Source organism: Fusarium oxysporum, chromosome 7, assembly GCF_000149955.1.
Source record: "Fusarium oxysporum f. sp. lycopersici 4287 chromosome 7, whole genome shotgun sequence".
Lineage (NCBI taxonomy): Eukaryota > Fungi > Ascomycota > Sordariomycetes > Hypocreales > Nectriaceae > Fusarium > Fusarium oxysporum.
This window is the reverse complement of record NC_030992.1, coordinates 2,945,717-2,969,332: the sequence shown is the minus strand read 5'-3', so window position 1 is coordinate 2,969,332 and position 23,616 is coordinate 2,945,717. Positions and strand designations below refer to the sequence as shown.

The 23,616-nt window shown below is 48.7% G+C and overlaps 11 protein-coding genes across 16 annotated transcripts in view; 7 read left to right on the top strand and 4 right to left on the bottom strand.

Moving 5' to 3' along the window:
- Positions 1 to 1,634: 1,634 nt before the first annotated feature.
- FOXG_10338 (uncharacterized protein) lies at positions 1,635 to 2,582 on the top strand (the record flags this gene model as incomplete). Its single annotated transcript, XM_018389638.1, has 1 exon — positions 1,635 to 2,582. The coding sequence occupies one exon, from the start codon at positions 1,635 to 1,637 to the stop codon at positions 2,580 to 2,582; it is 948 nt and encodes a 315-aa protein (XP_018247955.1).
- A 646-nt stretch (positions 2,583 to 3,228) lies between these two features.
- Positions 3,229 to 4,786, top strand: FOXG_10337 (uncharacterized protein). The gene is made up of 2 exons (XM_018389637.1): positions 3,229 to 3,441; positions 3,488 to 4,786. Exon 2 carries the CDS (start codon positions 4,085 to 4,087, stop codon positions 4,610 to 4,612), a length of 528 nt encoding a protein of 175 aa, XP_018247953.1. The 5' UTR covers positions 3,229 to 3,441; positions 3,488 to 4,084; the 3' UTR covers positions 4,613 to 4,786.
- Positions 3,743 to 4,057, bottom strand: FOXG_20282 (uncharacterized protein; the record flags this gene model as incomplete). The annotated part of the gene is made up of 1 exon (XM_018400554.1): positions 3,743 to 4,057. The coding sequence occupies one exon, from the start codon at positions 4,055 to 4,057 to the stop codon at positions 3,743 to 3,745; it is 315 nt and encodes a 104-aa protein (XP_018247954.1).
- An 828-nt stretch (positions 4,787 to 5,614) lies between the features above and the next one.
- FOXG_10335 (cytochrome c oxidase subunit 5b) lies at positions 5,615 to 7,857 on the top strand. The gene is made up of 4 exons (XM_018389636.1): positions 5,615 to 5,823; positions 5,907 to 5,999; positions 6,109 to 6,368; positions 6,430 to 7,857. The coding sequence occupies exons 1-4, from the start codon at positions 5,733 to 5,735 to the stop codon at positions 6,589 to 6,591; spliced, it is 606 nt and encodes a 201-aa protein (XP_018247952.1). The 5' UTR covers positions 5,615 to 5,732; the 3' UTR covers positions 6,592 to 7,857.
- On the bottom strand, positions 6,608 to 8,000 carry FOXG_10334 (uncharacterized protein). Its single transcript, XM_018389635.1, has one exon. It carries the CDS (start codon positions 7,672 to 7,674, stop codon positions 7,177 to 7,179), a length of 498 nt encoding a protein of 165 aa, XP_018247951.1. The 5' UTR covers positions 7,675 to 8,000; the 3' UTR covers positions 6,608 to 7,176.
- A 596-nt stretch (positions 8,001 to 8,596) lies between these two features.
- Positions 8,597 to 11,482, top strand: FOXG_10333 (mannosyltransferase). The gene is made up of 5 exons (XM_018389634.1): positions 8,597 to 9,489; positions 9,543 to 9,941; positions 9,995 to 10,081; positions 10,130 to 10,541; positions 10,591 to 11,482. Exons 1-5 carry the CDS (start codon positions 9,206 to 9,208, stop codon positions 10,933 to 10,935), a joined length of 1,527 nt encoding a protein of 508 aa, XP_018247950.1. The 5' UTR covers positions 8,597 to 9,205; the 3' UTR covers positions 10,936 to 11,482.
- Positions 11,483 to 11,606: 124 nt separating this feature from the next.
- Positions 11,607 to 12,807, top strand: FOXG_10332 (uncharacterized protein). The gene has a single exon (XM_018389633.1). The coding sequence runs from the start codon at positions 11,732 to 11,734 to the stop codon at positions 12,596 to 12,598; it is 867 nt and encodes a 288-aa protein (XP_018247949.1). The 5' UTR covers positions 11,607 to 11,731; the 3' UTR covers positions 12,599 to 12,807.
- A 1,287-nt stretch (positions 12,808 to 14,094) lies between these two features.
- FOXG_10331 (50S ribosomal protein L15) lies at positions 14,095 to 15,345 on the top strand. Its single transcript, XM_018389632.1, has 2 exons — positions 14,095 to 14,586; positions 14,666 to 15,345. Exons 1-2 carry the CDS (start codon positions 14,270 to 14,272, stop codon positions 15,234 to 15,236), a joined length of 888 nt encoding a protein of 295 aa, XP_018247948.1. The 5' UTR covers positions 14,095 to 14,269; the 3' UTR covers positions 15,237 to 15,345.
- Positions 15,346 to 15,459: 114 nt separating this feature from the next.
- On the top strand, positions 15,460 to 18,689 carry FOXG_20281 (sorting nexin mvp-1). 2 transcript variants are annotated; one of them, XM_018400553.1, is made up of 4 exons: positions 15,460 to 16,309; positions 16,510 to 17,411; positions 17,469 to 18,062; positions 18,113 to 18,689. In XM_018400553.1, the coding sequence occupies exons 1-4, from the start codon at positions 15,805 to 15,807 to the stop codon at positions 18,320 to 18,322; spliced, it is 2,211 nt and encodes a 736-aa protein (XP_018247947.1). In that variant the 5' UTR covers positions 15,460 to 15,804; the 3' UTR covers positions 18,323 to 18,689. The 2 variants fall into 2 exon arrangements, with proteins under 2 accessions (XP_018247947.1, XP_018247946.1); XM_018400552.1 differs by having other exon boundaries at positions 15,516 to 16,309; positions 17,463 to 18,062; positions 18,113 to 18,649.
- FOXG_10328 (dihydroxy-acid dehydratase) lies at positions 18,652 to 22,005 on the bottom strand. Of its 5 annotated transcripts, XM_018389628.1 has the most exons (8): positions 21,898 to 22,005; positions 21,759 to 21,842; positions 21,029 to 21,697; positions 20,649 to 20,897; positions 20,500 to 20,597; positions 20,440 to 20,447; positions 20,283 to 20,390; positions 18,652 to 20,234 (listed from the first exon to the last, which is right to left on the bottom strand). In XM_018389628.1, exons 4-8 carry the CDS (start codon positions 20,778 to 20,780, stop codon positions 18,778 to 18,780), a joined length of 1,803 nt encoding a protein of 600 aa, XP_018247942.1. In that variant the 5' UTR covers positions 20,781 to 20,897; positions 21,029 to 21,697; positions 21,759 to 21,842; positions 21,898 to 22,005; the 3' UTR covers positions 18,652 to 18,777. The 5 variants fall into 5 exon arrangements, with proteins under 5 accessions (XP_018247942.1, XP_018247943.1, XP_018247944.1 ...); XM_018389627.1 differs by having other exon boundaries at positions 18,659 to 20,234; positions 21,759 to 22,005; XM_018389629.1 differs by lacking the exons at positions 21,759 to 21,842; positions 21,898 to 22,005 and having other exon boundaries at positions 20,649 to 20,890; positions 21,029 to 21,369.
- Positions 22,006 to 23,513: 1,508 nt separating this feature from the next.
- The window catches only part of FOXG_10327 (uncharacterized protein), a gene marked incomplete at its 3' end in the record, with an annotated part of 1,799 nt that continues 1,696 nt past the window's right edge, over positions 23,514 to 23,616 (bottom strand). The window contains exon 3 of the mRNA XM_018389626.1: positions 23,514 to 23,534. Coding sequence (XP_018247940.1) covers positions 23,514 to 23,534 — 21 coding nt within the window. The remainder of the gene's footprint in view (positions 23,535 to 23,616) is intronic.

Below are 23,616 nucleotides of genomic sequence, written 5' to 3'. Positions count from 1 at the left end.
TAAAGTCGAGACGACGATCCCTCCTGGTGCTGACATCTCATATTGGTGAGGACTAATACAATAAAACGAGTCCACGACATGCTTCTTATAACATGGAAGTTTGAGATCTCCGCAGAAAAGGCACCCTAATCAATTAATTAGATACTTATTGAGATAGACCGAAATATCATTGTTAGGCATTTCTGTTGCTTCAGCATATACGCTATCTGCTACATTTAACAGTTATCTATGTAGTTTCCTCAGATGCATGTCGCTGAATATAGATCAAACACATGGAACGTTCTGGACTCCCGGCCAGATAGCTTTACAATGCCTCGTTCCGCACATGACCCTGCCTCAATCCTACTACATCTTTTCAATCGCGTACCTTCGTCGCTACCCGTCCTCGTTCAGGAATACTTGATCACACTCTTCAATCTGTCTTAGTCTTGATGTCTCGTCCTCATTAAACTTCATATCGCACCTGATCAAGTCTTTCATACACATTAAAGGGAAAACAACAGATAAACCCGAGTTTACCGCGGCCAAGAATTCCTGTTATATAAAAATAATTACAACCTGAAATACAATACCATATCAGTATATTATATATAAATATAATGAAGAGCTCTTGTTCAGATGCTTCTAGTCTTTGAACCAAATAGCATTGACGCGAGTTGGAAACACATAACTCCTTGTCATCGCATAGAGTATTACCTCAGTAGTTCACGCACCTCCTTAGCTATTGCTCATCAAGGTCAAGCCACTTACGGTGCTTGTCCAAGATAACACAAGCATTAAAGGCAGAGGATATCTTATAATTGTCTCCTGTTTGCTGTGGCAGTGACTCGCATCGCGAGGCTCCTTCCCATAAGAACCCTCCAAGTACAAGATCATCTTGAGCACTCATCACATCTGATCTCTCCCTTGATATCAGAAACTCCTTCATCTTCTGGTATCAACAGCATCAAGTCAGAGAAATATTTCGGCATCCAAACAACGGAAAGGCTGAGATTATTACTATAAACCCCAACAAACCTCAGAACAACATAAACATTCACCAGCTAGCGCACTCTCTATTTGGGGGTTCACTGTTCACCACTGGACGGCGATCTAGTCTATAAGAGAGGCATAATTCCAGCATCATAGGCTCTGATTCACTGTCAGTCGCATTTGATCTGCTTGGCCTAGGTGCAAACTATCCTGCACCTTCTTCTTGCACCACCGGGTTTTGTTATTTAAAGGAGCACCGCCAAAGATTTTAATCTTCTACAACTTCTCTCCCTTAAACGCATCACGATTCGTACATCACCCAACGCCTCCTATCCAGAAGTAACTTCATCTACACCTTTCAAGGTAAGTCGAGGATTTAATAATCTCTTTTAGCCCTCTTGATGTTCTGGTCTTGCCGCTACTCTCAGGTCTGACGAGAAGTTTCATCACTTAAACCAGTTCTATTCTTTCTATTATCCACTGAACTCCTCTTATCTGGCCGTGTTTACTACCTTATTTAATACTAATTCTCTCCTTCTTACAGCAACTACTATCCTCTTGCTAACCCTGACCTTAGGTAGGTATTTAGCCTTATACTAATTCTGATAGGAGTTGCTAACTCCAGTGTTCAGGTTAGATCGCTAGTCAACTGATAAGGCAAGATGGGAGATCAAAGCCTAGCCTATAGTCATGAGACGGCTGTGTCATATGAAGCCGTGACCGAGATGCTTCGCACACCTTGGAGTGACGTCTACCGCATCAGTCCAGATGGTCAGAAGTATATTTCACCGCAATGCCTTAACGGCACTCTTGTGCAAAAGATCACCGAAGACAGCGACTACTGGGTGCCAAGATGGTTCTCCCTTGAAGCCTACCTAGCACAAGAGGACTCGGAAGAAAAGAAGAAGAGAGAGTCAAAGGAACAATACCGAATTAACCCCCATAACAAAGATCTTGCTAAGAAACACAAGCTCCATATGGATAATGTGTCTAAACAACGCAAGATCCGTGAAATTTTCGGCCACGATTCGCCATACCATCCGAATCAGCTCGTCTCCAAGCATCACCTACCGGCAGAAGGATTATGTGAGCAGGAATTGATGTATAAGCTTGCTTGCAAGGTGTCTGACTTGCGAGTTCTGCATGATAAAGGGGAGCTTGCCATGGACCCCTGGGATTTCCTCCGATGGCGGATTGCAAAGAAGATGCAGTCGATGTTCACAATGTCTGCTCAGAGCGGCAGGGATGTGATCAAAAGAATTGTATTCAGCATCTGTGAGGACTCAGGTTCAAAGAGCGCCTCTAAAATCTACGAGGACCCTACACTGCGCGCCGCTATCATCCGCTCAGCTGGCTATCAAGGTCGACTGGCCAGCTTCCGCAAGCCTGGGGACAAAAGCAGGATCACCAAGACCAAGACCAACACAGGCGGTATGGGAAGCATCATCCAACGGCGTTCAAAAGTCGACCCAATTCCGTCGGCACTCATTCGACAGTCAGCTCTCAGTCGGTCTGATAAGCGCCAGAAGAGGTCAACTCAGCCGTCGACATACGGAGGAGTGAATGCTTACCGGGCACAGCAACAACAGAGAGATAACGCAAGGCTCTAAATTCACTTGAGTTTTATCTTCGAGCGTCGCGGGATAAAGGCATACTATCTTGATAGCTCGTTCTTATCCCTGGGGCATCCAGCCTTCTTTCTACCGCATCTATTCGAGAATCTCAAGCCTCAGTCAATGGGTCACTTTCGCAAGACGGAGGACATGTGAGGTTCGGAGGATGGAAGATGTAGATGGGGCTAATGGCAGTGGTCCATATTATTCCACTGGTCTATTCATTTGCGCGTTGCGCGTTCGGAGTTTGGGGAGGGTTTGTACAATAATTTGCTAAGGCATCCTTTTTGGAAGATGTTGAGCTGCTGCACGCATATTTACATTAATGCTATCTATGTTTACCTGCTCCGGTGCATGCATAACTTTAATTTAATCTTTCGTACGACTTGAAATGACTTTTCGATGAACATCTTGTCAGTGGCACGTCAAGACGACGACTGTTACCAATGTTTGTGTTGCCAGTATGATCTTGTGTCAGTGAACAACCCACGCCAAAGTCCGGAACTGGTGACTCGATGAAAATACACAGATTGACTCTCCTCCACTTACTAACTTGAAAGAGAGTGACAAACATTAGTCATTATCCCGTGAGGTTCTTGTAAAATTCTATGACCGGGTATGTCGGGTACATCGGATTGGTGAAGGGGACTCTTTCGTAATGCGAAGTTGATCTATTCATATGATCTCGGCTTCTTACCGAAATGCAGTAAGTCGCAGATTAATTGTTCACATCTTCTCAAGCTCTTGGTTTCAACTGATTTATCATTTCCTGTGCACTCACATGATTGTGGCTTTCTTTCTCCAATCTCCAAATACTCAGTGCATCTCAATGATAAAATTCCACGTTGAACAGCGGGTAAGACCAAACCATCGATCGAAAACAAAGCTGACCGACTGAGTAGAATAAGAGCATAAGATCCCGATATGAGTACGGCTCACGCGATTGCCAAAGCCAGTAAGGCTCGCTTCTTGAGCCAGTTCCCATGGACCATTTCACCTTTCATCATCGGCGCACCAATGCGCGTCATGTCAGGTTTTCACCCAGCACTCATGCGCAATATAAACAACAATAACAAGGCCAGGACAGGTTGTGTGCAGGAGACGCAGATTGAGGGGGCATTTATACACCGGGCCGGGTGAGGGAGTTGCTACGCAGTTCACCCCCACAGACTCTGCCGTCCGCATTTCCATCCAAGGATACCCTTCCTGTTGGTGTTGGCTTTCAGCTCTGGAATGGCGATCTCAAGTCTGCTGTCAATGCTGTGCAAGAGCACAGGCCCTGTGCCGCATGGCTCTTTGCACCGCGCCGAGGACAAGAAGAGCTTGATGAGTGGACATCTCAGATACGAAAAGCCCATCCGGAGATACAGGTCTGGATACAAATTGGCACCGTTCAAGAGAGTCTTGAAGCTGCCAATAGTGCGCATCGCCCAGATGCGTTGATTGTTCAAGGCGCAGAAGCGGGCGGTCATGGTCGAGCCACTGACGGTCTGGGCATAATGACACTCTTTCCTGAAATCGCAGACCATGTCCGTGAGTCGGGCATGTCTCTATTCGCGGCCGGTGGCATCGCAGATGGTCGAGGCGTCGCAGCAGCCCTCTCACTTGGTGCAACTGGCATCGTAATGGGCACGCGCTTCCTAGCAGCAACCGAAACTCGTATCAGCAAAGGCTATCAACAAGAGATTATCCGAGCTAAAGATGGAGCTCAGTGCACCACCAGAACCATGCTCTACAACCATCTCAGGGGCACTATAGGTTGGCCAGAGCAGTATAGCCCAAGAGGTATCATCAACCAGAGCTTTCACGATCATCAAGCAGGCGTGGAATTTGAGGAACTGAAGAAGAGGCATGATGAAGCGTTGAAGTCTGGGGATAAGGGATGGGGGCCAGAGGGGAGGTTAGCGACGTATGCGGGTGCGGCTGTTGGGCTTATACATAATGTGCGGGATGCTGAGAATATCGTGAAGGGTGTACAGGGGGAAGCTAACGAGGTTATAGCTGAGCTTGCGAACGATACTATGTAACTTATATCTTACATCTCTGCCGAGGTAGTTGAGAGGCCATGCATCTCTGCGTTGCAAAACGCAACTTTGGCCACGGTTGAGATCAAAAGCCATCTGATTTCCCGCTCTATCTGGATTTGACCTGAAACTTTTTTCAATGCCTCTTAGTGCTTGTAGATGCTTCATAAAGCGTGATAGATATGAGTGTAGAGGAATGGGCAGTAAGTCCCTGGCCTGAAATATTCTGATAATCAGAGGCAGTCGACTGTCGACACTATTCTAACTGACAGAGGCCCGCGTCCATATCGGTTCTTGCTTTAATTAATATACGGTGCATTATCAATTGAGTCATTGCAGTTAAAAGGTGTTTCGTTCATCAAGTAATCAATACACCTGAAGGCTCACTTAATGCCCCAACGACACAGCTATCAGGCTATCTCGGCTGGTTTCTTGCTGCCTCATAAAGAAACACATATGCCTCGATTATCCAACTTGTTCTAAGTGCTGTGCCCTCATGATAGAGAAGTAGAGGTCTCAAATAAATCAACTGTTCAGAGACATTTGGTACAAGTGAAACTCGTCCTTTTTATCGCATTCCAATCGACCATCAACTGGTAATGAGAGATGCCGATTGAAAGCAAGTATAAGTTTAATAAAGAGTGCCGGCACCTATTTGTTAATCAATCTCATGGAAGTAATAAGTAATGTGAGCCTCGGCAAACAACACGATCTTGGGAGGCAATGTAGCTGAGATTCTGACAGAGCGAGCGCAAGGCCCAAAAGAGTGCATATATGTAAATTGATGCTTCAATGACATCCTCTCAGCATTGCCCGTTATTTAGAAGCTATTCTTCCTCACTCAAATGCCAATTGTGACATTTTGCAAGCTCTTGAAGCCTTTGATGACGTCCCGAAACTCGCCTTAGCAATTGGGTGAACGTCAAGAGCCGGAGCTTTTGGCAGATCACGTGGTCATAAATACAGCAACTCCAATTGGCCAATTCGCTCGCGAAGATGGGTCCATCTTCCAACTTCGACCCAAATCAGCCCATTCCTCACAAATCCCTCGACAACACCTCTCAGCCCATCCCGAGTCATCCTCAAAGCTCGACTCCATTGCCCGACGCAAACCATCAACAAGATGTTCCTGCAACGCTCCGCCCTCACTGCGGCTCGCCGCGCCGCCGCTCGACCTGCTGTCGCTCGCACCTTCACCACCTCTTTCGTCCGCCGTACGCATTTCCATTTTGCTCCTCCAGCCAGCCAATGGCGATCGTAGTATGATGGCTGACTAGTGTTTTTGCTTCCACTACAGGAGATGCTGCCCGTCCTGCGACCCCCAACGAGCAGGCCGCTGCTCTTGCTGGCACCGCCGAGAAGAAGGTTGGCTCCTACAAGACTCTGAAGGGTATGTTGCCCAACAATGCCGCCGCCGACTGCCTCAATGGCACCCCGTAACCTCGGCCGACGGATCGTGACGTGATTTACGACAATCGCTGACAAGCTTTCGTGTACAGAGATCCGAACTGAGGAGGACCTCTTCGGTCCTGGTGCCGCCCCCGGAACCGTTCCTACCGATCTCGAGCAGGCCACCGGTATCGAGCGTCTCGAGATTCTCGGTAAGATGGAGGGCGTCGACATCTTCGACATGCGCCCTCTCGACGCCAGCCGCCTCGGAACGATGAAGGATCCCATCATGGTCCGATCCGCCGGCGAGGAGCAGTTCGCTGGCTGCACTGGTTTCCCCGCCGACTCTCACAACGTCCACTGGCTCGGCGTGAGTCTTACCTTGAAATCCCGGACGGACGGAAATGAAATGCTGACATTTATACCTCCAGATCACCCGCGAGCGCCCCATCGAGCGATGTCCCGAGTGCGGCAGCGTCTACAAGATGGACTACGTCGGTCCTGAGGACGATCACCACCACCACCATCCTCCCGAGTTCGAGGAGCCCAAGACCTTTGCCGATTACATCAAGCCCGAGTACCGATACAAATAAATGCATTACATTACGCTGAGAGGTATTGAGGAGACTGGGTCGTAGCATTAAGGGAAAACTAGATGGATGTGCATGGTGCCCCTGGAGAGAGGAGCCGTTTTGTGTAGAATAGGGTGCCTTTATTCCCTGTGTCAATTTACTAAGTTAGCTTCCAGAAGTTGATGTTGACTATATATTGGGCTTGTTGTGTTTGTGACAATAGCAGTTTGATCCAATTGAGCTTGTATACATCAGGAATGACTTTCCAGGCTTCCATAGTCTGGGTATAGCTGGATTGTGATGTCATTTCGTGATACGGATGTGAAACATCCATTTGCGGTTATGAAACTCAATACTGCCAATAAGATGTGCCCTTTCGCAAGACGACGAGTATTCGACCGTACGTCTGGCGCACCCTCATCTATTTTCTGACTTCCAGTCCTGAGATTGTGGGAGTCTGGGCTCTCATCTGGTCGATGCTGGATATCAAAGTCGTGTGATAACATCGTATACCGGCTGTAGATGGATATATGAGTGTGATCCTTGTGGTGCTCATGGTAGCTCTGAGTGATGAGAAACGTGTGTCGTTGAGCTCGCTCATGGCGTTCAACCTTCATCTTCGTCAAAGCTCAGCTTAATCTTTTTGGTCTTCTTTTTGGGTTTGCGATTCTTTGCTGACTCCTTTTCGGCATCATCCTTCTCCTTTTTCTTGTCCTCTCCTTTGCCCTCATCCTTAGCCTCATCAGCAGCCTCACCGATGACTTTTCCAACCTTTCGTTTCCTTCCTCCAATAGCAGCTTTGCTCTCTGACTCTTTGGCGGTTTCTTTCTCTGCTGCAGGTTCCACGTCGTAATCTCCAGTGTCTTTGACAACTCCATCCTTGTCGACCTCAAGACTCACAACGTTTCCGTCTTCATCTACGACAAGCGGGACATCTTCTGCCTCCTCACTGCTGGAGCGCTTCTTAGCTGACCTCCGTTGCGCAGCGAGTAGTGGATCAGGCCCTGTAGCACCAGCAGCTTGAGCCCTTAGAGCAGCGAGGAATGGCGGTGCCGCTGCTTCGGTGTCGTAAGACAGGTTTTTTGAGTTGATTTTGGGTGCCATGTTTGGTGATGCATGAAACAGACTAGATACAGCTCTGTTTGTTATGGTTGGTTGAGCTGTAAGCGATTGGGTTGCGGCTCTTTGTCAGTGGGACGGGCTTCTTGACGGACGGGAGGATTCGTTGATCGCAGGCAGTTCTTGATGAAGCGGAATCAAGATCCAAGATCCAACCCCAGCCTAGACTCTTCTGAGCAATAGTGCAGCTGCATGCAAGCGCTAACTTAAGTTACACGTGGGTCTTGGAGCGACCTGAATTGAATTTCTTGCTTGCTTTCGCTTGTTCGTAGAAGCCTCCACATGAGTCTGTGAGTGACAATCTGGATGTGCGAACCTAATCTAATTATTTTTCTCCTTACAGGGAGTTTTCGTTTTCTTCATTTCAGGTCAGTCAGTTTTGCATCAAACGCATTTAGGTACATGTACTGGTTCAACGTGGGCCCTTATATCGGTGTCCGGTAGTGTTCCGTCCTTTTTGTTTGGTGTTTGATTGGATCGACGCTGTCATGATTCAAAGGATGAGCAAGCTATTGGCTCACGGACGAGCCCGTGCCCCCTGTAACGACCCGGGATCTTGGTGAATGTGCATGAATAACTGCAGTTGGTACAGCTCAAGCTACACCTGCAGTACCTCCCTGCTCCCCTACATCAGTCATTATCTTCAGTGGCTACAGACTCTGCTCACGGCCCCGTCATGTTTTGCGTGCTCCCACTTCCCACCCTCTCATGCTCTATCTGTCTGTGTCTTCTCCTTATTTGCCTCTCTCTTATTCTTTTTTTGGGCATCCCTTTCAAGGCCAAGACCCTTAGTCTGAGTACAAGAGTCAGTCAGTCTCTACCGCCCTTGTTGTACATGTACATAGAACATGCAATGTAACTCATAACATGGATTCCCTCATTCATTGGTGATCTCTCGCTATCATCCGCCAAGAACAAGGAGTCTGTGCCCCACCGACCGTCTCTACCAGGTCGACGCGTCAGTAGTTTTTTGCTTGCTAGATCAAACTCTGGGCCTGCCTTTGGCTTTGACTTTGGTGGAATTTCTACTGTATTGCACTAGAATCAGGGAATGTGGTCCCTGCCGCTCATTACTTAATTCAAACCGTCTCCCTGTCTGTCTTTTAGAGATCCAATATCCCATCCCACGACTGCTTCTCCTTCAATGTTACGTCTATGGACGACGTGCGACGATACCATCGAAATCCACGAGCCACGACAACGATACCACGACCGTCTTCTCTTCTGCGATCACATTTGACATAATTTTTTTTTTTTTTTTTCACCTTTTTAAACTTCCCGGTCCCACCTTGAAGATCGACCGAACTACCTACGGCTACCGTACAAGTTAATTGCCCCATCTACCAATACCGATCTCCCTCCCTGGCCTCCTATTCCTCGACCACGAGCACATCTACAACTTCAATCTTGTCTTCGACGGCCGTCGCAGGCGCCACGATACGGCGCTTTTCATGTCCTCCAGACTCCGACTGCTACCGATCACAATACCTACCGCCGTGGTAGGATCTTCCTCGCCATGGACTTGATCAGGAGGGCCACCAAGGTGGCTCCCAGCAAACCTCCTCTACAACTTCCCCTCGACGAGAAGAGGGATTCCAAACATAACAAGTCGGTCGATTCTCGCATGGCCTTTTTCCGAAGACCCCTGCGATTAAAGGGGAACTCTACAATTTCCGTACCTCTGGGCGTGGTTGTCTTTTTTCCAATGCTTGTTTTAATCCTTATTTTTATTCTCTTCGTCAGCCATCCCAGTTCCCCCGGCAGGTTTCTGATACCAGGGGGTGCTCCCCCCAAGATGCGGTAAGTCTGATATCAGCATGCTTGGCATGTCAGATAGCTAACAGCCCAAACAGGAAAATCAGCGAAAAGTACGATAAGGTGTTCGTCGAGGGCTGCGCCCAGCCTGACACCAGCCAACCTCGAGCCAACGCCGCATTTGTGATATTAGCGCGAAACAAGGAGATCGATGGTGTTTTGCAATCCATAAAATCAGTCGAGAGACATTTCAATCGCTGGTATCATTACCCCTATGTGTTCCTCAACGATGGTGATTTCGACGACAACTTCAAGGAGGCTGTTAGAAACCACACCTCCGGTGATGTTGAGTTTGGAAAGGTTGGACCAGACATGTGGGGGTTCCCCGATTGGATTGACCCCAAGGTAGCTTCAGAGGGTATTGCCAAGCAGGGTGACGCTGCCGTCATGTACGGAGGCCTAGAGAGCTACCACAAAATGTGCAGGTTCTACTCTGGGTAGGTCGAGGTTCTCTTAGCGATCAAGGACAGCTTGACTAACAGCGCAATAGCTTCTTCTTCAACCACCCCTTATTACTCAAGTATGAGTGGTACTGGCGAGTCGAGCCCGAGATCAGCTACTTTTGCGACATCACATAGTACGTTCTTCTCTAGTAAGACGCAGTCGCATTACTAACTAGTTGCAGCGACCCTTTCCAGAAAATGATCGAACACAACAAAACATACGGCTTCACCATCGCCGTCAAGGAACTTCGAGAGACTGTCCCCAATATCTTTCGATACGCCTCCGCCTACAAGCGACTTAACAACATCACATCGAAGGGCTTGTGGGAAATGTTCGTCGAGCCACCAGAGGACGAGGACGAGGACGCTTCTAAGGACAGCGATACCTCGCCAAATCCCGAGAAGAGTTTCTGGGATACCCTCACGGGTAAAAAGGAGAACATTGTCGACCCTGAGTCAATGGAGGGAGAGACCTACAACATGTGCCACTTCTGGTCCAATTTCGAAATTGCGAAGCTCAGCTGGTTCCGCAGCAAGGAGTACCAGGACTTCTTTGAAATGATGGACAGAAGCGGTGGCTTTTGGATGGAACGAGTATGCAAGCCAAAGTCCCCCTTTTTGTAACGATGCTAACATTGCTTAGTGGGGCGATGCTCCTATTCACTCCCTTGCCGCTGGCGCTCTCCTCGGGCCCCAGGATATCCATTACTTCCGAGACTTTGGTTACCGACATACAACGATTCAGCATTGCCCTGCCAATGCGCCGGGCAAACAGCTCGAACGTGAGCCCTACCTAGAAAAGACAACATTCCCCGAGTATAAGAGATTTGAGGAAGATGATTACTGGGAGCATTGGGACGACGTGCAAGAAGGTGGCATTGGCTGTCGCTGCAGATGTGATACAGACGTTGTCGACGTTGAAGGCAAAGAGGGATCATGTCTTGCAGAATGGGTCGACGTTGCTGGCGGCTGGGAGCATCCGTACTAGGCCACTTTAGACTTGAGCTGTCTTGAGTATGGACTCTAACAAACGGATCATCATCAGCATTCGAGCACTGCGATTATCAACCAAACATCAACGGCGCTTCGGGGGCATAAGCAACTTCATTCGACTAGGTCAAAGGGATTATTACACATTCGGGGACAGGGAAAATAAAAGAGGGTGCGGCGTTTTGTTTTTGTCCCGAGCATCCTGCCTTTGCTTTAGCCATAGCCGGGATACTCGTCTATCATTGTACTAAAGGGATAGGGCACGCGCATCGTGGGGAATCTGCTGCATACACGGTTTGGGAGGTCTTTGTCAAGATGATCTAAGAGATGATGGATTTACATTCTACTCTAGATGTCAGAGAACCCGTTGGTATTAATGATACATGTAGGATGAGGACCGGCTCATTCTACAACCACAGAGAAGTGGTTTTGTTGCATGTCTCTTTTGGTGGTATTATGCATAAGTGATCGCCCTGACCTTAATTTATGGTTCTTACTACTGCAAACCTTGAGCCTCATGCACCCATCCCTTAAGTGTGTAGATTCCGCGGTAGCGTAGGCAGATTCCCAGGGGCTGAATGGACGTGGCGTTGGAGGCCCCGGTCTAGAGAGCACTGCCCTCAAGGCAATCAGCTATAATTCTAGACCCACCAGTTCATGGAGGGTTGACCAAGTCCTATGTATAAGAGTCCTAGAAACCACAAAGAGAAGTCTGCGCCAATATCATTCAATTCACGGGTTGTTCTCTATTCTATTCTATTCTCGTCACACAAACCATATCAGTTTCGGTCACAATGGATGCCTTAAATCGTGTCTCAGAATATCTCTTCGGCCCTGCGATTCCTCATCGAGAACCATGTGGCCGAGCAGTACAAATCATGTCGGATCTTCATCTGGAGCTAAATCGACAATACGCAACGTTTGACTTCCCTGTCAAAGCACCTTTTCTCATTCTTGGGGGTGATATAGGCCGTTTAGTCGACTACGACATGTTTCTTCCTTTCCTCGCACGCCAAACAGAACGCTTCGAGAAGGTTTTCTTAGTTCTTGGCAACCATGAGTTCTATGAGATGAGCTATGAGGACGGTATTGAAAAGGCGAGGGAGCTGGAGAAAGAAAAGTCTCTGAAGGGAAAACTTGTGATTTTGGATCGAAATCGCTGGGACGATCCGGATTCGAAACTCACAATTATCGGCGCAACATTATGGTCGAATATCCATTCTTCAGCAGCTGAGACCATTGCCCTCCGAGTATCAGACTACAAACTTATTAAAGACTGGACCGTCGCCAAACACAACGAGTGTCACGCCCGGGATCTCGCCTATCTCACAGAGACCATATCCGAGCTCAACAACCTTGCAGCAGAATCTCAGAGAAATGTCTTAGTGGTAACGCACCACGCACCCTGTGTAAAAGGGTCTTCGAGACCAGAACATGCGAATGCACCGTACAAGACGGCGTTTTCGACGGATGTTATCCAGGCGAGGGAGTTTATGCGTGGAGTGCAGGTTTGGATGTTTGGTCATACGCATTATACGACGGAGTTTAAGAAGGGTGGTGTGAAGATTGTTGCGAATCAGAGGGGGTATGTTTTGGGGTATAAGGGCCCGACGTTGGAGAACACAAAGGGTTTTGATGATGAGAGAGTTGTAGAATTGTGAGTTGGGATAGATTGGTTTCTTGCGCTTATATGGTGTTGGGTATTTGCTCTCGAAGAGCTTGGAGTTGGTATACTGAGTTAGTTCATTCATTGATACATTGCAAAGTCGTTTGTATGTATATAATCTATACATTCAAGGCCGTTTATATGTCCCGAGCATATGTCATCAGAGGCTCATGATCTAAGGTCCATCTCGAGTCATGGGGCGGCAAAGTTGGTTTGAGTAAACAATAACTTCCGGATGTTCAAAAGGGTCATACAAGACCTGGGGTAGCTCCTGTATCCAGAGGCTTAAGAGTCGTTCTGTTATGCCCAGACACGCACTCGAGCAGGTTACATCTCTCAAATGCATGGAGATGGGCTGAGTCAAGGCGAAGCCCCAGGCCGTGCCTTGTATCTTATTTAAGCATAATTCATCAGCTTTACAACCCTTGCGCTTCTATCTTCAGTCAATCCTCTATTGAGTGTTGGTTGTATATGTTTGATACCCCTGCTGTTGTTGTTGTTGTTGTTGACTTATAGATTCATGCAGTTAAGAGTGTGCCTTGGGCTATGCTTGAATACAAGGATGATGAAAGTACAGAGATGTTCAATTCACTTAAACTTACAGTTTAATACCTGATGGTATATATCAGTGTTCCCCTCATTGTTTGGTCTATTTTGCATATCGTCTCACCTGCACGATTTCCGCAACCAAACAGCTCCATGAGTATTTTGTTGAGTAAGTACGCATCCGCTGACACCCACAATGTCAACCGGAATATCTAATCTTTACTATAGTCATTATTTGAGTACAAAACTAAGAGACAGAATCTCCTTCGAGGTGATAGTTGTGCTAGACTTCCATCAGTCAAGCATCTCAACGTACGGGTCATTCACAACGAAACTGGGCGTCTTGAGCTGAGACAACGGAAGCCAGCCAAAAGGCTTATACAATACTTGTTTAATCGCTGTCTCTACAAAGTTTATCTGGCCAGCCTTGAACACAGCTATATCGATCGTTCAAATGGGCACCATGATGTTCAAGCACCACCGGGCTACTGATGATGACCCAGCGAATCTTGCATCCGATCCAATGTTTTTATTTCTTGTGATTGGTATGCCTCTTATTGCATTATTTCTCATTTGGGTGCTGCTTGGCTATTTATAGACGCAGAAAGAGAATCAAAAGAGCTCAGCGCGCTGCTAAGGCAAGAGAAAGACTCGCAAGCACGGCTGGGGATACGCAAAGCCTGGGAGGAAGGACTCTCTGCAACTGATTATCGTGTTCTCGGTTCATGAATGTTTCATAATGAATGCTATATGGGATTAAGATGTTCAGGTGAAAGATTTGGGCTCTGTGGTTGATGTATTGGAGTAATGTGTGTAAGTGATATCTTTGAGGGAGGTTCAACGGCTCCCTCTTTCCGGAAGGCCGGACCTTTGGTACGGCCAGTGAAGATACAAAGACTTTATGAAGTCTTCTAATAGTACAATAATCATTTTCAATCTCAATTTCAAAAACGTTGGCTCTGAGCCTGTCGTCGATGAGTTTCCATGAGTTGCAGCCTGAGGCATCCACTGCCCCAGCTTGACATTCTTGCGCTAAGCCATTCAAAAAATTGGTTACCGTCGACTTCGAGATCGCCAGCATCAATTCCAGACTCACGGCCACGGCGCCCTCTCCACGACGATGCCTCCTCGAATTTCACCCTTCAGCACGCCGCTGTGCTGCAGGACGACTGCCAATGCTCCCGTGTCGTCGCTGACCGCCTACCTCTCCGGCCTCTCCCTCCAGACCCGAAATGCGTCTATCCTCAGCAGTCTCGCCAACAACGCTGGCGCCGTTCACCAGAAGAAGCGAGTTGGTCGTGGTCCCTCGTCCGGACACGGAAAGACATCTGGTCGTGGTCACAAGGGTCAGAAGCAGCATGGAAAGGTCAAGCCGTGGTTCCAGGGTGGTCAGACACCTTTGATCGTCAAGCATGGCCGAAAGGGTTTCAGCAACTTGTGAGGCGCCTACAAATATTCCGACAAGAATTTGAAGAGTCAGGAGTTACAAGAGTTCAATTGACTAACAAATTTGCAGCCGAGCTCCTCAGATGTCGGAAGTCAACCTCGACCAGATCCAGGTTTGGATCGACCAAGGACGAATCGACCCCACCAAGCAGATTACACCAAAGGAATTGATCGAGTGTGGCATTGTTGGAACTGTCAAGGATGGTGTCAAGGTCCTCTCCCGAGGTGCGGATATGCTTAAGCAGCCCATCGATGTAATGGTCTCCCGTGTTTCTGCTGGAGCTATTGCCGCTATTGAAGGTGCTGGAGGCAAGGTCCTCACCCGATACTATACCAAGCTGGCCATAAAACGACTCCTACGAGGCCAGTCCGTCAACACAGATAAGCCTCTCCCTCAAGGATTGGAGCACGTCGATACTGTGCTGGCCGCAGCCCGCGATTCACCCTTCCGGTACCGATTACCCGACCCTACCAGCCGTGAGGACATTGAGTACTATCGTGATCCCGCACACCGAGGATACTTGAGCCACCAGCTTGCTCCAGGAGAGTCGCCCAGTTTGTACTTCAGGGTGCCTGGTGTGCACAAGATCAAGAGCGAGGTTAAGAAGGAGAAGGCAGCCACTGAGGAGACTCTGTTCTAAGAGTTGGGAAGGGCATATGAAGAATTGTATTATAATGACCGAGTATAGACACTTGGATGTGATAACAAGCAATGTACAAACAATTGAACTCACGAACTTGTTTCCGTAACCTCTGGTGATCAGCCACAGTCTCGACGGGCTGTGGCGTCTCCAGGAACATCCATTTTAACCGTTGCATGCGTCAGGGGGTACGTACCCATGACTCTCCACAACAGCTCCGTCCGGTTTAAGTTGATGTCGCAGACCCAGGTCTTCTCCACTTGGAATGACTTCACCAACCTCCCAGTTGCCTCTCAATTCGCGTGTATTTCGTCGCTAGAGCTTCTGTATTGCTTATTGGCTTCGCTTCAACTCCTGTAGCTGCAGCTTTGTTCCATCGCAGGCTCGGTATCGCGCACCCAACTCGATTGCGCTGTATATCGTCCTCTTCGCGGCTTCGATTACGAATCGCTATCTAGACGACCGATCTACGCTCTCCACGAGTAATCGCGACTCGGCTGATCGACATCGACGAGATTGATACGCGCCGCAAGATAATCTTACATTCACTGCTCGCCTGAAAGTCACAATGTCACTTTTTGGTTCATCGCCGACGGAGGACAGCCCAGGTCTGGGCTCGTCTACTGGTCCAGCTCGTCGCGGCGGTGCTGGACTCTTCGACGATGACTCTGGTTCTGGAACTCCAAAGCCATCCAACAGTCTCTTCGCTGACGATAACGACTCCCATGATTCACCTTGGGACATGCCCACGCCGCGCAAGCAGCAGAGCAGAGCCGATCTTATTCGCAACCTCCTCCCCGGTAACGACGTGCCCGATGAATATATCGAGACCTTCGATACAGTAGTGCGCGAAGATGGTAGCGGAGGTCAGGTCACTTCTGGTGGTGTCGCAAAGCTCTTTGCTACTGCCAGACTTGGTGCTGATGCCCAAGCTCGCATTATGTCCTTGGTTGCTCCCGGAGGCGGGGATGTACTGCTAGGTCGAAACGAGTTCAATGTGCTGCTGGCTCTGGTAGGCCTTGCACAAGAGGGCGAAGTCATAAGCCTGGATGGTGTTGACGAGCGCCGAAAACGTAAGTAAACATATCTCTTCGATTCGAATTTCGCATGATTATTTTCCCCTCATGTAAATCGCTTGCTTGCCAAGACTTACAAGCTGCCCTATCAACTGGTCAATGCAATGCCATGGATGTCATATCAGTGCTGGCATATGCCCCCCGGCGGTTGGTGGGGACACTACTCAGGTCCAGCTAATAACTCATTTCCATCACAGGCCTTCCGCAACCCAAGCTCGCGGGTCTCACTGCAGAGCCCATCCTACCTCCAGTCGCTGAACTCTCCGCGAAGCCGCCTCAGACACCTCCAAAAGATATTCCTCCTCAACAACAACAAACTCCTCCCGCGCAACAACAGCCTAAGCAATTTCGACCAGCCATGGATGACCCAGAGGATGATCCATGGGGGAGTCCTGATATGCACAAAACCCATGATCATGGTCCCTCCAAGTCCAACGGCACCCAGCGAAACAGCACAAATGGCCATGCCGGCTTTGGCCAAACACCCCCGACAACAGTAATCGACGCTCCTCCTCTGCCTAATATTGCATCCCCTCAAGCCACTACGTCTCCAAACAGCCGGAGACAGCATAGCAGCAACTCGGTGACAACGCCTGGTGGATGGGGATACTTTGATGGGAACAACCCTGTTGTAGGCTTTGGGGAATCTCCCTCTGGGCCTGTCCAGAATCCCTTTGGTGGAGCTCCCGATATGACACCAACTGCACAACCTCCAGCTCTTCAACACCATACGAGTAGTGGTAGAGCCAGCCGCGGCGCCGAGGAGAATGTCGTTGTTGTGCTTATGCCGGAAAAGGAAGGTGTTTTCATGTTCCAGCACCATAATTATGAAATCTCGAGCATAAGGCGCGGTAGCAAGGTTATTCGCAGATACAGCGACTTTGTCTGGCTATTGGATTGTCTACACAAGAGATATCCATTCCGTATTCTACCGCTACTTCCACCTAAGCGTGTAGGTGTAAATGGCAGCCATCTGTCCAACGATGGGGCTTTTATCGAGAAGCGAAGGAGGGGTCTGTCACGGTTCTTGAATGCCCTTATCAGGCACCCGATTCTGAGTCAGGAACAACTTGTCGTCATGTTCTTGACCGTTCCTACAGTAAGTCAATTCTGCCACCAAGTGTAAATCAACTGCTGAAGCTAATATCAGCATCAGGAACTATCTGTGTGGCGCAAGCAAGCTACCATTTCTGTTCAGGATGAGTTTACTGATAGAGCACTACCACCTGGTTTGGAGGATTCTTTGCCAGCTGAACTCGAGGATCTCTTCAACCGAACACGCAATGGCGTCAAGCGGTCTGCTGAGCTTTACATTAACGTCTGCAACATCATGGATCGTCTCGTCAAGCGAACCGAGGGCGTGGCTGCTGACCACGCTCGGATTGCCCTTTCTTTGGCTTCTTTGACAGAAACATCGGAGGATACTTACGCAACTGACACCAACGAGGTTCCTCTTCTTAATGATGGACTTGTTGCCATGAGCAAACACCTCAGAACTTGCCAGGCTTTGATGGAGGATGAGAGCCGTGGATGGGACGAGGGAGTTCTTGAGGACCTCAAGCGCCAACGAGATGCTCTTGTCAGCGTGCGTGAGATGTTTGAGCGAAGAGAGCGATTGGATAAAGATAACATTCCTTATCTGGAGCGGAGGATTCAGACAAATGAGAACAAGCTTGCCAACTTGAGATCTAAGCCAGAAGGCGTGGTTAAGGCTGGTGAGATCGACCGCATAGCAGAGAACATCATCAAGGTAAGTCTCTCTCTGAACTATTAGAAGAGGAAGCGCTAACAAAGGATCAGGATAAGGAGTCTATTGTCCAGCAACACAATCGCTCCATCTTCGTCAAGGAGTGTATCCGCGACGAACTTGTCACCTTCCAATCAACTCAATACCAGGTCAGCCGATGGAACCAGGACTGGGCCGGCGAGCGAGTCAAGTACGCCGAGATGCTCGCAGACAACTGGCGACGATTGCTAGATGAGCTTGAGGGCATGCCCCTGGGTGACTAGAGTCCGCCAGATAGTCATCAAGGGTCATTTGCTACAGCGTACGACTAGCCTGTCGATGAAAGCGCCGAGATTATATGGGGAGACGTTGAGTGGTGATTGGATATAACTACGGGAGAGGAGAGAAGCGGTCGTGTGTTTTCAAAGTATATTTATGCGTGCAACATGTATTTGTGTATCAAGACAAGAGCAAGAAGGTGGTTATGCATGGGTTGAAAGAGGAGCGTTAGCGGGAGACACAGAAGCGTGTGGATGTGCTCGATACCCTTCATTCATTTTAGTTTCCAATCCTCATTCATAATAGAAATCAAACTTGCCAAGTTTATACAAGTCGCTGCTCTTAATTATATGGTCGTGTTAATCCTTGTTCAATATTATGCGAGATCATGGTGTTGTGTTTCAATGCAACGTAAATATTCCCATTTTTATTTTTTGCTGTCCATGTCAGTCTTGGATATCTACCACTGATCTGTCACGGCACCGTGAGAAGCGTCTCCGACCAACTTAGCATACTTGGCCAGCACACCTCTCTTGACTCTAGGCTCGGGGGCCTTCCACTCACTCCTTCGCTTCTCCATCTCCTCATCGGTGATATCGACATCAATGCGGTTTCTAACTGCATCGATAGTAATTACATCTCCGTCCTTGACCAGAGCGATAGGGCCTCCGACCATAGCTTCGGGCACAACGTGACCGACGATGAAGCCGTGAGAGGCACCGCTGTATCGACCGTCCGTGACGAGGGCGAGATTCGAGAGACCAGCACCCATGATGGCTGCAGAGGCCTTCAGTTGTTCGGGCATACCGGGACCACCCTTGGGACCTTCATATCGAACAATAACGACCAAGTTGCCGTCGGATTGCTTGATCTCACCCTTGTTCAGGGCAGCGTTGAGCATCTTCTCAGTGTCGTATACACGAGCCTTGCCTGTGAAAGACAGACCCTCCTTTCCAGTAATCTTGGCAACGGCACCGCCGGGAGCAAAGTTTCCTCGTAGAATGCGGATGTGGCCGGAGTCCTTAATAGGGTTATCGAGAGAGCGGATGATATCCTGACCAGGGTCCAGGCTGGGCCAGTCTTCCACGTTCTCGGCAAGAGTCTTGCCGGTGACGGTCATGATGCTGCCGTCAAGAAGACCACGAGCGATGAGCATCTTGATAACGGAAGGTGTTCCGCCAACGTTGTACAGATCCTCCATGTAGTACTTTCCACTGGGGGCCAGATCAGCGAGGAAAGGTGTTCTATCACTGGCGCGTTGGATATCGTCGATGGTCAGGGGTACACCAGCTGTGTTGGCCATGGCGAGGAAGTGAAGAACACCGTTTGTGGAACCACCCAGAATCATAGTCAGAACAAGAGCGTTCTCGAAAGAAGCTCGGGTCATGATATCGCGAGGACGGAGATCCTTCTCCATAGTAGTTCGGATAACCTGAGCAGCGCGCTCACATTCACGACGCTTCTCAGGAGACTCGGCAGGGTATGATGAAGAGCCAGGTAGTGAAAGACCCATAGCCTCGATGGCAGTAGCCATAGTGTTAGCCGTGTACATGCCACCACAGGCTCCGGCACCGGGACAAGCATGCTTCTCGATATCATCCATGACATCAGAGCTCTCACGGCCGGCCTCACCAGGATTTGTCTTTGCGTGGAGTCGGCCATAAGTGAAAGCGCCAGAAGCTTCGTAGCATGTGCTGATGTTGATGGGCTGCTCGAGGAGCTTAGAGTGACCCTTGCGGATGGTACCGCCGTAGATCATGATAAAGGGGCGGTTGTGACGAGCGGCGGCCATTACAGTGCCGGGCATGTTCTTGTCACAGCCAGGAATAGAGATGTTGGCATCATGGTGCTGGGCGCAAGTTACAGACTCGATTGAATCAGCGATAATTTCTCGAGTTTGAAGAGAGAAACGCATGCCTGAGAGGTGTGAGTTATTTGTGAATTTTGTGAGTGAGTTTCACTGACCTTCGCCTCCCATAGTGATGGCGTCAGAGACACCAACGGTGTTGAACTGCCACCCGATCATGCCCTCCTTCTCAATAGAATTCTTGACGATTTGGCCAAGATCGAGGACTGCAACTTTGTGAGTATAGATTTACCAGCGCGAGGTTGTCTCACTTACGATGAGTACTACAAATCATTAGTGTTCAGTCTTGAGAGAGGCTTTCGGTTCAAAACTCACTTGCAAGGGTTTCCTTGCCACCACACAGTAGCAACACCGATTTGAGGGGCATTCTTCATCTTGTCCTTGTTAGGGACACCAGCTCCGTAGAGCATAGCCTGGTAATGTCAGTGAGTTGCTGGGATATGGTAGAGGTAGGGGAAGCATACCTGAGCTCCGGGATAGTCATGCTCGCGAGTGATCTTTGTTGACCAACGGTTTAGAGCACCACCGGGAGGAAGGCAAGGAAAGGGGATGTAGTCTGGATCTTGTTTAGGGTCGTGTTGGACTTGGTCCGCCATGATGATGAGTTGTGAGAGCTGATCTCAGTCTGTAGTCTGTCGGTGGAGTTCAGCGGCTTCTAGTGATTCAATGGCTGAGAAACACCAGAGTTAAGTCAAGGTGAAAGAAGCTATCTCCTGATGACTTGGATTAGTTTAAGGTAAAGGATAAATAGCGATGTCGGAGTGAGAAAGAGGAAGAAAGGATGAGCTGGTTTATGTTACAGTGAAGAGGATGCCAAGGCGTAACCCCACGGGCAGTGACTGACCTTATATAAAGGAATTGATTCCGGACAGCAAGGTCTTTAGACTTTGGTCTTGGGTGAGGGTGACAGAGAACCCAAGACGAAGAGAAATTGACCAAAGACAAGCGTCGGATTAGACAAGAATTGTGGTGCGAGTTGCAATGCGTCTGCCGAAGAGCGGAGTAGTTCGATTTTAGTGACTTTTTTCAATGTAAGCGGAATGTCCTGTAGCCTGTAGCTTCGTAGCCCTGTGACTTGAGGTGGTGTAGTGTGCGGAGTAGAGTAAGTGAGTGGCGTTGGCTCCTCTGTTGATCAGTTGAGGTTTACGATATTACAAGTCACGAAGAGAGAAGAGATGGAAGTGAGACTATAACAAGGGAGAAAGGAAGTGATGATAACGGCTGGTGCAGTTGTGACATTTTGTACTCCCCAAGCCAATGTCGCTTCTCGCTCATTGACAACACATGATAGATAAGAGAAGCCTCGTGAAATTGCGTCAAACTCGTTTACCTCGTGTTAGAAAAGGCTATTCTCACTCAAAATCTTGGCTTGCCTCACTTATCCTTCCTTTGCCGGACCGAACAGCTCGGCATTCGCTCCGCGTTTCTCATCAAGAGTTTCCCCTTCTCTTGATTCTTCTTTCTTTAACCCCTCTTGACTTGGTATGATCATGACATATCCACTTCCCGCCTGCTAGAGAGGCCAGCAACCCCGCACATTAGTTAGTGACCTTTGAGCTTTGTCGAATACCAACCGTCGGTTTAGCAATTGCGGATCCCTCGAGCTTTAATAGGTCCGAGCTAGTCATTGCCAATCAAGCAGAGGAAACAAGAACTGTCTGTCTCCTCTGTCAGTGTTGAGTGAGTGCAAGAGATAATGAATACTTGAAATACCCGAGGTCATCTCCACTCCTAGGAAACATGCTCCCCTCACGATACCTTCGTCCAGATCATAAGCGTGGGGCCAAATTTAATTAACCCCCAAAACAAAAACAAACGACGTGACAGCGGCTAAATGGGAAAACACCCTCCCTAAGAACATCTAACAACCTTACAGTTACATTCGGCCGGGACTCCGCAGTCCCATTCGCTATGGATCCATCCCTTCCCTTCCCTTCCCTTCCCCTCCCATGATCCCCGATGCGCCCCTCTCCGCGTGACATCCACAATTTCTTCATCCACCGGGGCCGAACCGCGGATCGGATACGGGGGAGAGACACCGAAGTTTCGGCTGACACTCACCCGAACGGTTCTAACCACCGAGAATTTGTAATGTTTCGACGTATCAGATATATCATGTTATAGTCCAGAATAGGCATGACCTCCATTCGTCGGTTGTTCAACTACAAACAAACACACCTCTTTACGTCTCCTTTCATACCTCAGCCACAAGACACACTGTACGTACTCACAACTCGTCAATATCAACCCCAATATCATGCAAGTCATATTGGTCTATGCGCTTTGATACACAGCCGTCGTCATTGTGAAACAGAGACTCGAAAAACGCATTGCAACGCTGCACAGCCAAGACACATACACCCACCCACCCAACTCACCACAACACATAAGCATCACTCAGCAGTACCATTACAATTCGGGCTTTTGCTGCGAAATCATCTTCATGACACCTTGTACAGACGCTGTTCGGACGTATCACCGTCTCGAGCAACCTCAAACATATCCCATCCCCATACCCTCCACTAACACACGCTGATCTAGTTTCACCTCAATTACGCAAGCAAGCAGCACTTTTTTTCAACGCTGTCATGTCACAGTCCACATGAAACAATAAACAGTTCAAGGTGAAGAAGATTATCAATTGATGCCTGCCAGCTTTTACCACTGACAGGGTGTATCTAATATTATCCTCCTCCCCATAAACCCCATCCGCTCAGTAGTAGTAGCCCGGGGCCGAGCGTCTTGAGCTTTGGCTCTTTTCTTTCATCACCGTAATTTCATCAGTCCTGAATACGAAACAACGAGAGGACTGTACAATGTAAGGAAATCTGCCGAAATGGCAAGCCAAATAAAACGGGTGAGAAAAAAAAACGTCAAAAAAAACCGGAAATCGAGACCAAATGAAAAATCCATGACTCTGCCCACTACCCCGGGACAGGTCTTTACTCCAAGCATAGGACGGAAAAAGTGTGTAGTAGTGTCTCTCTCCATCTGCGACAAGTGCTCTTCATGTCGTGTAGCAAATGCCGTGCATCTACCTCCTTTTTTCCACCTCAAGGATCCAGTATTGAGCTGGATCCCACCCACTAGACAATACTTTGTTCGTAAGATAAGAACGGTATAGGCGCACAGTGAAAAGAATGAAAGTGATGTACTTCGTGAAAACGAGTGCGGGCGCAAGTAAAATGCCCAAGTGTGTGGCAGATATGCCGTGTCGTGTGCATGCCTCTGGTGGTAGAGAGCAACAATGCCGTGATTGAAACGAAATGCGAAAAGCAGGAGGCGTATCATACAATGAGGCGAGACCACGCTGCAGTCTCACCTTGTCCTCATTCCAAATTACCTCGCCTCTGGATGGGATGAGGATCAAGACAGGGTTGACGTGACCCAAGGGAGTCCATGTTCAGTGAGCGGTTTGCATCATACCGAATC